General features: G+C 34.7%; 1 protein-coding gene across 2 annotated transcripts in view; it reads left to right on the top strand.

The window, feature by feature from the left end:
• The first annotated feature begins 101 nt into the window (after window positions 1-101).
• Window positions 102-14,766, top strand: part of ccdc178 (coiled-coil domain containing 178) — a 28,269-nt gene continuing 13,604 nt past the window's right edge. For both annotated transcript variants that reach the window (XM_079863725.1, XM_079863726.1), the window contains exons 1-17: window positions 102-253; window positions 633-701; window positions 2,319-2,455; window positions 2,688-2,743; window positions 2,973-3,049; window positions 3,642-3,815; window positions 5,329-5,549; window positions 6,596-6,738; window positions 7,434-7,587; window positions 7,802-7,897; window positions 8,664-8,800; window positions 10,484-10,667; window positions 11,316-11,378; window positions 11,546-11,707; window positions 11,949-12,062; window positions 12,221-12,366; window positions 12,496-12,655. In XM_079863725.1, the coding sequence (XP_079719851.1) occupies window positions 647-701; window positions 2,319-2,455; window positions 2,688-2,743; window positions 2,973-3,049; window positions 3,642-3,815; window positions 5,329-5,549; window positions 6,596-6,738; window positions 7,434-7,587; window positions 7,802-7,897; window positions 8,664-8,800; window positions 10,484-10,667; window positions 11,316-11,378; window positions 11,546-11,707; window positions 11,949-12,062; window positions 12,221-12,366; window positions 12,496-12,655 (2,079 nt within the window). In that variant the 5' untranslated portion in view covers window positions 102-253; window positions 633-646. The remainder of the gene's footprint in view (window positions 254-632; window positions 702-2,318; window positions 2,456-2,687; window positions 2,744-2,972; window positions 3,050-3,641; window positions 3,816-5,328; window positions 5,550-6,595; window positions 6,739-7,433; window positions 7,588-7,801; window positions 7,898-8,663; window positions 8,801-10,483; window positions 10,668-11,315; window positions 11,379-11,545; window positions 11,708-11,948; window positions 12,063-12,220; window positions 12,367-12,495; window positions 12,656-14,766) is intronic.

The raw sequence follows: 14,766 nt of genomic DNA, 5'->3' as shown, positions 1-14,766 counted from the left end.
CTTCGCAACCCTGAAAGGCTTTTTTTCACTTTCTCAGTTTTGTCTATTGTGCCCGTGGTGAATGAAAGCCTTCCTGTTGCCTAGTAACCGCGCGCGCACGTTGGAAGCGGGGGGCTGGAAACAAAGTATAACAGGTTGCGACGTGACACAAAGCTGAGATATGTGTCAACATTTATCATATCGCGCTTGCTAGGTCAAAAATTAAATAAATATCATTCACGGCTGAACGTTTTGCGGTTTAGCGTGGAATAATGTAAGTATTGAGAGCGTGAATCACAGTCAAACCTGTTGTGTTGCTGTAGTCAGCTGATGTGCGACTACCGGTATTAACCTTTTTTAACCTGGCGTTCATTAATAATTAAAGATAATAGTATTTATTTAGTGCTGACTGTAGTTATAGAGGTGCTTTGCTTCATGTCAATGCCACAACACAAATATATGAGCCAATGTTTACCACATTAACATCTTTTAAAAATCAAAGTACCATTGTAATGCAATCTGATACCATTACTGTACCGCAACAGTACTCAGAGAGTGTTTGACAGCTAAGGTTAGAAAGGCATTTGGTTTACGACAAAGTGATCAATGGTTGTTTATTGATTCATTAAGTCATTGATTTTTGATTTTCATAGATGCTTCTTGAGAGATGCCTGACATAAAGTTACACAAGTTTCCTTCAAGTGAAGAAGCAATCTTACCAGGTAAAATGCAGTGTTGTTTATCAGTGTTATTTACTTAGCATGGAGTATAGAGGAATCAGGAGGATCATAATATACATTCCCAAACCATAGTGATTATGATCTAGCAATACACGATTATCCACAAAAAGAAGCACATATACATGGAGGATACTGTAAAATTAGTTACAATGTGCTCCAAAAAGTTGTATTTCCATTTTTCCCCCAACAAGCCAAGACAACATTAAATCTAAATGTCCCTATTTACTGTCTTAAAGGGTTAATTCAACCAAAAATAAAAATTATCCCGTGACCCGAAGCCAGTGATTATAGTTTATAAAGTTATAAATTTGGGTATTTTTCTTACAAAAACGCATGGCTTCACTTCAGAAGGCCTTTATTAACCCCCTGGAGCCGTATGGATTACTTTTATGATGGATGGATGCACTTTTTGGGGCTTCAAAATCTCAGGTACCATTCACTCCCATTATAAAGCTTGGAAGAGCCATGATATTTTTTAATATAACTCCGACTGTGTTCGACTGAAAGAAGAAAGTCATATATACCTAGAACGGCTTGAGGGTGAGTACATTATGGGATAATTAAAATATTTGGGTGAACTAACCCTAACCCTCTAATTTTGAACAATTCTTCCATCTGCATTATTCTAAATGAAAAACAAATCGTCTTTGTAGTTTTTCATCATTCTCCAGTTGGATAAAAAGGGCATCCTTTATTGAATATATGCTGTTTCACTCAAAAATTATGGACATAAAATAGGTTGTGTATGGCATTTCATGTTGACCTTAAAGTTATGAAATCAGAATTGACAGTTCTTGTTTTTGTTTTTTTTGGGAATATTGCAGTATTTATTATAAATTATTTATCAGTTCACAATCTGCACATCATAATCTTTTTTTTTAATTCATGTGCCCTTATAAACTTTAATCAAAACTTGCAACAACATCTCTTCTCTGATGATGCGTTTACTGGCGAGAGGGCGGGGCAACCTGTCACTCACATGAAGTCGACCAATAGCAAACCAAAACTATCCAATCAATTCCCCATGGAACAAATCATTTCAGGAAGCGGGATACGTCACAATAGGAAAGAAAAGACTATATGTGACCCTGAATCACAAAACCAGTCACAAGTCGTACGGGTATATTTGTGGCAATAGCCAACAATACATTGTATGGGTCAAAATTATCAATTTTTCTTTTATGCCAAAATTCATGAGGATATTAAGATCATGTTCCATAAAGATATTTAGTAAATTTCCTACCGTAAATATATAAAACTTTTATTTTTGTGAGTGAATGCAGCACAATCGTGACATAAATGGACAACTTTGGAATTTTTGGAATTTTTTGCACCCTCAGATTCCAGATTTTCAAATAGTTGTATCTCGGACAAATATTATCATATCCTAACAAACCATACATCAATGTAAAGCTTATTTAATCAGCTTTCAGATGATGTATACATCTTAATTTCAGAAAATTGACCCATTTGACTGGTTTAGTGGTCCAGGGTCACATATCACAATTTCTGTTTCATCCCAACTTTAAGGTTTCAGTGTATATGATGCAATGCGAGATCTTCTCGATCTCTGTGATCAAAGTGAGTTCTGTGTTTCAGAGCAGGGAAAGCTGCAGACGCTTTGCTCCAGTAGGCGTCGCAGCTGTGCTCTGGTTAACACTCCAACACCATGTGTGAACAAAGCAGTTTGTCACATTCAGGAACTGCAGACCAAACTGGAAAATTGGGGCCAGCAGGTAAAATATAAAACATAAACATAACCCGATGATGGACTTTATTATTTAATATAGGGCATCACTGTATATGCAAACTAAGACCCAAACACAATAATGCAACTCCTAGATCAAAACCAGTGCCACACAGATCAAACCCAGATTGAGCTCGCAGTTATATGGATTGAATCACATGTTATTTTCTCTGCTCTCATATTACATAATGACTGAATAATGAATGTCTCTTGTCTTCTAGGGTGATAATGCTCAGCATGAAACTGCACATGAAAACAGCCACAGCATCATTTGGAAGTGAGCCATAAAGCATTATAGATTTTCCACATCACATACATCAATTTTAACAATTTTTCCAGTAAGATAGCACTTATGGTCAGCAGTCTTTATGGTTTATACCCATTATACAGTATGTGGACTCTGACATATCATCAGAAAATAATTGTAATCCAGTTCATAGTTTAATTTATTACTATTATTAAAACTTTTTTGATTAAATAGTGTATTTTTCCCTTGTGTTTTTTAGATGTGTTTCTACTGAAAGCAAAAATGCGGTAGGAAGCACAAAGCTGCACATTGAAGGCATGGGGCTTTGTGTACAAGGTAATGACATTCTTCCATTTTAATATTTTGTCATAATATGCATTTAGTTTGTTTTGCTTTTTTGGGGTTTAAAAGACAATTAATATTCATTAATTCAAAAAATAAAAAATATTGAGCTGGATAATGACACTAACTTTGCAACATCGACACTGTTATTGAACTAAATTGAATCAACATTGAACTGACTCGAGCGGAATAAGGACACTTGTTTTCTGCAGAGCTGCTTGTAGCTGAATTGAACTTGTTTCATAATGAGATGAATAATGACACTATTGTCTTCTGTAGCGCTGCTTTACCGCTTAAATCGAATTTGTTTCATAATTGATGAATTTTACAGCATTAACACTGTTATCTTCCTGTTTTATTAATGTGATGCTGCTTTGAATCAATCTGTATTGTACAGTATAAAGTGCTAAATAAATAAATGTGACTTGACATGAACAAACGTCTACCACTAAGTATAGCATGCCTCATCCCGTATCACTGTCCTACGGACATGACAACAGTATGGACAAGCACATATTAGGACTTGTTATGTCTTTGTTACTTGAATATTGTGTTGTGTTGGTAATAATTTGGTCATTGTAAATAGATAGTGAGGATGTCCTGATGGAGGTGATGAGTTTGATCGAGCGTCTTGAGTTGGATCGGAGAGATGCAGAGAAGGCTCTACAGGAAGAAAAGGAGAAAGCAAAGAAACTTTTGGAGAAACTGCAGAGTCTCTGTGTCTGGAAGCAGAATGAGCTTCCCATTGCAATGCAGAAAGGTCAGACTGGATGTTGATCATGACACGCAATAGTTGTTGAAACAGTTTTTCATAAGGTCATAAAACCCATTTAAAACACGATTAACCCTATTATTTCCTTGGTTGCAGTGTTTTTAGCGTTAACTAAAACAATAAATACTAAAATCATTTACATTAATTCAAATAAATCAACCATTAATAGAAATAAAATGGAATAGAATTTTTTTCACTTAGTTACAAAGTCACAATTTCACATTTTTGTTTAGTTTAAGATGAAGTACTGAAATGACTAAAACTAAAAGTGAAATAAAAACTAATAATGTCTAAACACTTACAATGAAATTATTAAAACTAAAATCAAAACAAAATGTAAAATTAAAACTAATTAAAAATATTAATAAGTACAATCCTTCCTTTGTTTTTGTTTTTTAAATAGCCATTAGGCTTTATTTTTAGGGGGAGGAGATTATATTTATTTATTTAATATAGCATTTTAATGAACAAGGGTCATACACATTTTGGTCCATTTTCCAGGAAGAGCAAGACTGTACATTTTAAATGTGTGTTTATATGATAAAATTTATTTGATCAATTTGTTACGTTACTCCCTTAAAAAGTAACTAATTGTGTTACTTTTAGTTACTTTTAATGGAAAGTAATGTGTTATGCTACTTTTGCGTTACGTTTTCTCACCTGGGTTGGGCTTACTTGTTTGTTTTTTAATAACAAAAAAGTTATATTTTTGTCAAATGTAAAGGCCCTTTCACACCAGAAGTGAAATGAAAAAGCCTCAGACTGAAGGAAATGCAAACTCACACCTGTACAGTAGAGGGCGCAGCTCAAACAAACCTTTCAGCTCTGCTGCCATTCTGGATCACAGAAGAAGAAAGTTTAACACTCTTAATTCAGCAATAAAAACAAAAAAATGAAACACATATGTGATGTTTATCTAAAGTCATTTTTGCTTATTAGTATGGTTGAATTGGATCATCGAAGGTCAACAAGAATGATATAGGTTAATAAATTGAGATTAAATACATAAAGTATATTTGTGTTATTTAACATTTAATAATTGCAGGTCTGCGTAGTATTCTGTGTTTGCATTTCACTGTTTTGATTCATTTTGAGGAATACTGAATGTGTTTTTGTGCAAGTGAGATAAGTAAATGCCTGCTCACATTTAGTCTAGAACTACAATAACATCACGTTTACACAGCGCACACGACGTCTCTGCACATTAGTATTTAAAAAAGTGACTCTAAAAAAGAGATTTTGTTGCAAATTTAAAAGTAATGAGTTACTTTACTAGTTCCTTGAAAAAGTAATCTGATTACATAACTCGTGTTACTGCGTAACCCCCAACTCTGTTTAACAGTAAATAAGCATATAGATGACCTCAAGCTAACAGAGATGGACTAAAAGTCACAAAACTTTATGCTATAGGGTCTTTTAAAGAGTTTATTCTCCAAAATAATGTCTTTTCTGCCCCATTCCTGACTTTTCACATTCGTCTGTCTTATACTTGCACCGTCAGAGCGTGAAGCCTGCAGCGCAGACATCGCTGAGCTGACGTGGCAACTGAAGATGAGGAGAGATCAGCTGCCGCTGGTGAGAGACAGGCTGACCAACACAGAGGTGCTGAACCGACGTCTGAAGGAGGATATCGATTTCATGAGGAAACACGGCCCGCTCGTGAACGAGAGACTCCAGCAGGAGACTGAAATCATCAAGCAGATCCGAACAGCACAAAGTGAGGTGTGTTTACTGCGCTGCCTGTTTGTTGGCTTGTTTGGAAGACCTGAAATCAATGAGACAACCAAAGAAGGGATGTCGGTCTAACTGAAAGAGTCTGAAACGTACTAGAGGAGCGCAACAGTGACCACTCACTTTTTCAGTGCAGATTTTTTTCTCGTTTATTTTCTTTGATTTCTTAGAATTTTTCAATAAAGAGTGCTAAGAATTTAGATGTAAAGTGCATTTCGAAATTGGAAAATTTCTTATATGGTATTCTTTTATGTGTAAATTAACTATCCACATTTTTATTTTAGTATTATTTATTTACAAATTCATACAAATTTATTTATTTATTTTCAAAATAATATTAATATTTAGAAATTTTATTTATATATACAATTTTTATACATGTTCATTGAATTTTCATTTTAAGTTTTAGTAATTTTGTCTTGTTTTTGTCATTTTTTATTAGATTTTTAATAATTTTCGTATTTCTTTTTTAAATATGTATTTAGTTTTTTGTATTTAATTTTCTATGTTTAAGTTTTTCATCTAATGTTTATATTTTATTTTATTTCAGCCTTATTTCATTTAACTTAAAACTTTGAATGATTTTTAATAGTTTTAGTTTTGGTTTATGGTACAATGATAACACTGACAGTACAATATAAAACTGTTGACAGTAAGTCCCTGATTATGATTATAAAATACAATATATTTGTAATTTTTCCCTAAAAAATACAAATTTAAAAGTTTTTCAAGAGTGCATACCGATCACATGATTTGTAATGCCCATTTCCATGGTAACCACGACTTGACTGATTGGTGGATCGCTTCCCAATACTTCACAGGAAATGTATAATTTTAAGTTGAAATAACACTGACTTCTACAGAAGCGTTTAAAACCACTAAACAACCTCTGAGCTCATGGGCTGTTTTCGGAGATTTTTACTTCTGGAAACGAGATCTGTTATGAAGTATGAAAGATCTTTATTTACAGACCATGCCATGTTGCCATGATAAACATTGTCTGACTGTTAAATCTTTTCATAAACATGTTTCTCTAGGCCATTGAGTCTTTTTCAAACATCTCCCACAAGCTAAAGAGTCTTCAGCTGGAGCTTAAAGAGGAGGAATTCAAAGCAAACTTTGAGAATGAAGAAATGAACAACGAAACTGAAACGATGCGAAATCATCTAAGTGACAAACAGTGAGTCTGTTTTCGTCATTTATACACTGACATCAGGCCTGTATATTATTTCAGTAAACGGCACGCGTGTTATATCAGTCCAGACAGAAGGTGTCACTAAAATGCTGTTCTCTCCATCTTCAGAATTTAATTCCAATCCATCACTTTGTTATAATATCAATATCAAAAATATGTTATGCAAAATCAACCATTTTATAACATATTCTACTGATGTAAGACACTTTGTAAATCACATTTAACACATTCTAATTTATGTTATCTTAATTAAAGGCTGAACCAGACATTTCATGCCATACTTTCGTCCCACATTTATGAACGGACACCATGAATTGTTTCATTTTTGTAAATGTTTCACATGGAAAACCATCAGATGTTGCTTAGAATCAGCCATGTGGATTTTTATATCAGCCATTTTTACATTAGATTGATAGATTTAAGGATTAGTCTTCTACACTTGTATAACCAGCCTCTGCTTGTAAAAACATATTGACATTATGCAAATAACGAAGTGATAACTTGCTGATGCAATTTCCTTTAGTTAAAACCATGAAGATACTTTTGAAATACTGATAAAACAATTGAACAATTGGTGTCATTTATAGAGTAGCTGCGGCCCTCCATCTGCAGTATGAAGTATATCGACGTGTAAAGTTGATTGCAGGGGAATGACACCATTTCTCTTTCTCTGCTTACAGGAGTGAGTTACGCCAGCTGCAGTCACAGTGTGAGGTGTTTCACAGAAACATTAAAGAGTCGGTAGAAAAACTAACATTGAGAGACGGCCAAATCAATGCCTTGGTGAAAGAGACGTGCCAGTTTGAGAGGATGGAAACAGACGTCAGTGATGAAGTCAGTATTAATTTACAATACGTTCACCTGACACCTTTGCTCACAGGATATTTGAATTAAAATATTATAAGACATTGTGAATTTTTATCATAAGAATCATAAGCTCATGTTGACTGCAATATTTTTTTTATGCTTTATTTTAAATTAGTTCACTGAAAGAGCTTTTGTTCATTTTGGATTCCAAATATTACACTTATATATTTCACACTTCCAGGTCAGAACATTAAAAGCAGAAATCGATGAAAAAGAAGAGATATTGATGATAAAGAATAAGGAAGTAATGCAGCTTCAAAACCAAATGCAAACATCTGTAAGTATAACAGCCTGTTCGAGACACAGCTTGTTATTTTAGATGATATAAATCAGAGGTGAAATGATGTGCCGTGTTGGAGATGTCAACCCTCACGTCCTCTGGAGGGCAGGAAAGGCCCACGATTCCTTGCACCGATCTGCCGTGTTTGTTCTCTTAGAGCCTCCATTTTGTCTAAGCCCTGATTTCACAATTACACTACGCTTGAGTGAATGAGCCGCAGAGCGCTCAGTTGTTTCTTTCGCAGTTTGCTCATTCCTTTTTAATTTGTATTTCCTGCATTTTTGATGGTGTTCTGCCAAAACTGAGTTTGAAAAGTTTAGAAACTTTCCAGGAAACTTAGTTTGACCATAGGTGGTGCTATGTGATTTTTTTGAGTTTTGGGCAATTCCACGCAAAAATGTCACATCCATAACGCCAACTAAATACCATTGCATTGTGTTGGTGTTATGGATGTGACAGTTTTGCGCGGAATTGCCCTTTTCATGAATGTTTGACACATGACTGTTATAGCTTTAAAATATGAAATGAATTGAAAATAAGTGTATGCTTATGTGCTAGAACAATCAGTGGGCCTTTCTAGCAGTCGGTGTGTGTGTGTGTGTGTGTGTGTGTGTCTGTGTCTGTGTCTGTGTGTGTGTGTGTGCTAGAAAGCAGTTATATATGATATGTGATCTATGATCTTCTGTGTGGTTGCTTTTAAACAAAGACTTCATAATCGCTTATATAGCTACTAAAAAATAATGGGCATTACTGTGTTTATCAGAAACTTGAAGGTGATGAAAAGGTGTCTGAATTGAATGCAATCTTAAGCCAAAAGCATCATGACTTATCAACCCTGCGAGAAAAAAACAAAGAGCAAACCTTGGAAATGGAAGACTTCCAGAGAAAGACCAACCAAAGGTTTGTCCCATAAACTACATATAACAATTTATTTTTAATCAAAATGATATTCTTGGATACAAGTAATTGTCACTAATAATTAGCTGTGTCTGCAGTGTTTTGCAGTAATTTGTTGTGTTATGACAGAAAATGGCCAAGTCTGCATTTATTTCTTAGTAAAATTAAGAATACAATATTTTATTGTAAAATTGATATCTTATAGAAGTTATGTAGAATTATAAAAAGCTAGTAAACTGCAATAAACAGTATTATACTCACAGTTCACGCACACAGAAAGGCCTAATTTTATTGGTCAACAACAAGATTTTTCATTGAACTGCAATAACTGAAATCGATCCAAATGAAAAACAATCCGTTGTTGTTACTTCCCCTAAATTGTCCATGGTACGGCAACGACAAATGACGTTGCCTCCATAAGATCTATGAAGGCCATATGTTTGCACACACAAGCCAACAGTTTTGCTCATGTGTTGCCGTTTAACTGAAACTCTAACACATCATGAGAAACTATGATATCTGGATAGTAATTCTTCCCAACTTGAACTTATGGATCAACATTACATTCCATGTTGGAGATGGAGACTCGAATGACAACACTGTGAGAAATGTGCTGGAAATGTCTTGTGGTTCATTGGTCTGTTGTGTGAGTGTTGGATTCTTTAATTATCAACACAGAATCTGTGTTCCGCAGATCATGTCATGAAATCATGCAACAACTCTAATTCCACTTCATTAAAAATGTGTAGGTGTGTGTGGCATTGCTTCTAAAAATGAAAGTGCTGTGAAGCAGCACAACAGCACGAACTAACACAATGATTCTTAACTGGTTTTGCGTCAGGATCAGGACTTTACATTGGACATCAAGCGCCAACCCAACGCAGTACCAAAATGATTAAGCGTTCAAAAGATACATTATCAACCTTATTTTGCAATACGGAAGTAAGCTATTTTCCGTGAATGTACAAGACTTCATTAGCCGCTATAGGTAAATAACTAGGAAGATTTCGCTACAAACCAGTGTGCTTTTGATTACAAATACCAAATACCAGTTTGCTATATCAAGTTGCATAGCAGACTGTTTTTGCACAGCTAATATAACTAAAAAATGGATGACACGCACCTGCTAAAATATAAGGTAATCAAACATTGAAATTTATGGATATTACCATGAGCTGTATAGGCCCAGTGATATGCAATATATATATATATATATATATATATATATATATACTGTATATATATCATAATTTTATTTAGCAAAATTTTCAGCAGTTGTAAAGTTGTGCAGTTGCATTTTCTTAATATTAAGTTTTGATATAAATGATAGTAAATATTCGATCTTTCGAAGCTTTTTAACTAAATGAAAGCTTGATGCTTATCTTATTTGAATGATGTAGTTGGCTTGTTTCATGAAAAGATGCTGAAGATATCTTATATTGTTCCACTGATATTGCTGCTTGTTGTTAATACAATGCATTATGAACTAAACTCAGTTCTAGAATTTAAGTATTGTGTCATATTGTAACTATTCCAGTAATTAATCTTGTTTAATCAGTTGGAAGTCACATATTCATGGCTGTGATATTTGCTGAATGCTGTGCAAGCATTTTTTGTGAGCAGGCTGTACAGTACATCGTGGTGTGGATCTCATGGGACAGACTATGTTTTATGATGTTGTTCCAGCAAACAGGCAGTGAAACAGTTACTGAAGGATCACGAGCTCATCCTGGTCAAGATCAGTGTGAGTGAGAAGCAGTGGAAACCACTCAAAGACGAGTTCGACAGTGTGTCCGCCGAACATTCAGACACCAAAGCCAAGCTGGACCAGCTGGAGAACCAAACCTTTCTGAAGGAGTTGAGGAACAGGGTAAGAGGACACGTGCCGCATGCAGATCTAAAGATGAGTTCATGAGCAAACGGCGTTCTCAGAAAGAGTCCGGATCCAAAAATACTAATTCTGTCATCACAACCTTCCACACCTGCATGCTGTTATTTTTTCCCATTGAAAAAGTAGATGCCTTTTTAGGCAGTCCCAACTTTAGCCAGACTAAATTATGCCTGCTCTGACCCACCGAACCCCCTAGTATCAAAGTACGCAATATTTGCTCAGTAATTACTGTGTAAATGCATTTATGCCACCTCTACTGTAAGCAGCATTAAACAGTCTGTGTAAAGACACCTACAGTAAATGCCACTTCAGAAGTGCTTTTGTGCCACCTCTGCGGTGCAAATTTGGCATTTGTCAAGCTTCAAAAAAGATAAAACACCATGAAAGTACTTTTACATGCTCTATATTCCAAGTCTTCTGAAGTCATACGATAGCTTTATGTGAACAACAGACCTAAATATAAATTATTATTCACTGAAAGTCTTTCATCGGCTGTTGCTTTTATCCTTTTGTGTTTATAGAGAATTATAGTAGTAGTCACGTTTGAGCTGTCTTTGGATTTTGTTTTTGTCTTGTTCTTTGCTTTAAAATTAGCTGATGTTTGATATTTTTATTTTTGGGGAGCAGCAACAGGTAGACAAAATGAAGACCCTGGTAATGACTGAAATGACCACAATAGATATTCTCAAGGTAAAACCTGACTTGCCTTATGAATACATTAATACATCTTTTAATTATTAAATAAATGAATAATTCATGAAGCAATATCAGGATTGCACTAGTTTGAGTGTACTGTTTATGTATCTGTTAATGTTTGGTATAGATATATTGTAATTGATGACATGTTTTATGTTCAGGGTAATAAGGACGTAGAGGCAGCTGAATATAATCGTGAAAAAACAGACTGTAAAAGATTGAAAGAGAAACTGCAGAAAAAGTATGAAGGTGCTTTATCTACAACCTCTCAGCTAGAGACAGAGGTGGAGCAACTGAGACAGACTTATACAGAGAAGTCTGAGGTAAATCTGATCAACATAGAAGAAATGTCACTGGATTATCTTTCAAGCATTGGCTTATTTCAAGTTTAAATTTCACATTTTGTCCAATTGTAAAGTAAGTGGAAATTTACTGAGAAAGTTAGTAGGGTCAATATTGATTCATGTTGACTTAAAGATCCAGTGAAGTTATTGAACAAAGTTTCCAGCTGCATAAGGATGTATTTTCTCTTTATATATATGAATTATTTTATTATTTTCTCAGACAATTGAAAAGTTAAAAGCAAAACTGAATGACCTACAAACTGCACACAGAAGCCACTCTGATGATTTCGAAGAAAAAAAGAAACACCAGCAGGAATTTTTGAATTCTGTGAAGGTGAAAATAAAATTACTCTTGATTTATATTATAGTATGAGATATTTGACACCCATGTCCAACGATATTGAAGATTTGTACTTTACAGGCTTACTTAAAAACTTACTTAATTCCATATTTATTAATTTAATGATGGTATGTTTATTTATTTGCTGTTAGGAAAAACTTAGAGTGGTCTTATTGAGGTATGAGGAGATTTCAAATCGGATCAAGGAGCTCGACCCGAAGTCTAAGGAGTTAAATCAAGAATTAGACATGATGGAGCAAACCATCAGCACTATGCAAGATGTTATAGAGGAGCTACAGTAAGAAATACAGATATATTGTTGTGTGTGTGTGTGTGTGTGTGTGTGTGTGTGTGTGTGTGTGTGTGTGTGTATATATATATATACACAAATTTCTATATATTAGAATTTATTTGTTGTTTGTTTCAGGTGTTTGTCAAACACTTTGGCATTCAAACATGGGACAGCCACAGTAGTGATGGGTAATGTGAAAAGGGATATAGCGTCCTGTGAACAGAGGACGTCTCAACACGCACAGATTCATTCAGCGCTGTTCGCTCAACGCCAGGCTGTCATGAAGGACACAGAGGTTAAGAACCCTTTCTGTCATATTTACATTTATGTCAAGATTATTTTGTCAGGGCATCCTATAAGGCCTAGAGCAGCTTTTCTATTTAAATACTTGGTATAATCCAGGTTAACAAATGTTTTCTTTACATATCAGACAACAGATCAGCTGAAGCTGAACGAGCATGAGTGCATTTGATTGGTTAGGGGATTTGATGTGCTCCAATCACCATTCAAGCAGAAATTACCTTTATAAATATTTAGATTTCCTTTGTATGAAGATGCACTGTGTAAATTTTTATGGAATACCCCGTGATGCCAAATGATAAATTCCAAATATTAACGAAGACATTGAGAACAAAACATATGTAACAGAAAACCCTTTTGTCCATTATTATCTACTGTTAGCTGGTACACAAACATTTTCATAAGTTTAGAAAAAACATACAATATTAGCTTAAAAAATGCTAACTTTTTTATGTATGAACAACTTTAGAGATGTACAAATGTTTACAAGTCCTTTGAGGTTCAGAGACTATTGAATTCATGCTATTCATCAGGTTAATTTTTATGTTTTTAATTTTTTAATAAATAAAATTTCAATATTTATTTTACACCATTACATTTATTTTGACATTATAATGGTTTCATTCTGTTTTGTGAGATTAGACTGATCATAATTTTAATGTTACACAGAAACAGTGATGGTGTTTCACTTGTATTTTATGCTATTTTAGCTTTAAATATAATTAGATTTGTCCATATAAAGAGTGCAAATAAATTTATTTTCACTAGTCCCAACTGGATTTAATTTATAAATACATTTTGCAATTAAAATGCCTTTCAAATGCACCCCTATGGGATTGTGTCCAAGTACTAAACTTGATCGCTTGTGACCAACCCTCACAAAGGTTTCTGCAGTTTCAGAGGATTCTTAAAGATTTTTACATCACAAGCTGTACACACGAAAAAGGCTGACAATACGCTGATATTGTCTGTTTCTGTGATAATCACAATTTAAAGAGCCATCTCAGTGTCTTTAACCTGATGTAGGGTGATTTGTTTAGCATGTGTGTGTGTGTGTGTAATAACTATCCTAATGCACCTTTGCTCCGGAATATCCGACACTCAATATCACACCTCTACTAACATTCCCTCTACTAATTTGATGAAAGCTCTTATAATTTTGTGTCAGAGATAATATGTTATGTTTTGCATGAAACCCACGTATTATCACTTCATTTTCGGAGGAAAAAAGCTATTTATTGGGGGAGTTGAGTTTCGGGATTATGGCCTCAGTCAGAGCCCGGCGTCTGATGAAAGTCTCACATGGCTTATCTAATGTGAAATCGCCATGTGGTATATAGTTTCATTAAACGGTGATCAAGAATGCATTAGTTCAAAACAAGAAAAGGCAATGGGGCTTAATCCGCCATGCGCGCAGAAGCAGCAAACTCCAAACAAGTTGTTGGTGCGAGACAGGAGCCGAATTAAAAGTCCTCCCTCATAGAGCCAGTCTGCCATTAACTTGCTGCAGGGCAGCAGAGCAGAGAGTCTCTTTAGACTTCTCACAGGAAACAATAAAGCGGCACAAAGATTCATCGCCCAACAGACACATTTTGACTTTTAACACTTCGAACAATGAGAGGCTGTGTCAGAATTGGTTGACCTGAGGCGCATTGTTGAGACGTCACAGTCATGAGATGTTAATGAAGACAGGAAATATGGATAGTGACGCACAACACTGGATGACGACCTCAGCGTCATGTGTTTAAGATGAGAGGGACACTCTTATTAGGAAGAGGCTTTTTTTATATATATATATATATATAGTGTACACAGATTTTTCTTTTCTTGATTTTTCCACCATCATGTTGGAAGCAAGTATGAAAAATTAAACCCTAATTGTGACTTTTAAATAAACAAAGTGGCTTTAAGTCTTTATAAAGCTTAGTTTCCGATTTTAGATCTAACAGTTACGACTTTTTTCTTGTGATATATATGTGTGTGTGTGTGTGTATTAATGCTGTCAAATCATCTAACATAAAAGTTTGTTTATAATATGTGTGTGTATATATATGTGTGTGTGTATACTGTACATATACATATGTATACACACACACACACACACAC

Source organism: Squalius cephalus (assembly GCF_949319135.1).
Source record: "Squalius cephalus genome assembly, chromosome: 25".
In the NCBI taxonomy this organism is placed as follows: domain Eukaryota; kingdom Metazoa; phylum Chordata; class Actinopteri; order Cypriniformes; family Leuciscidae; genus Squalius; species Squalius cephalus.
This window is presented reverse-complemented; position numbering and strand designations above follow the sequence as displayed.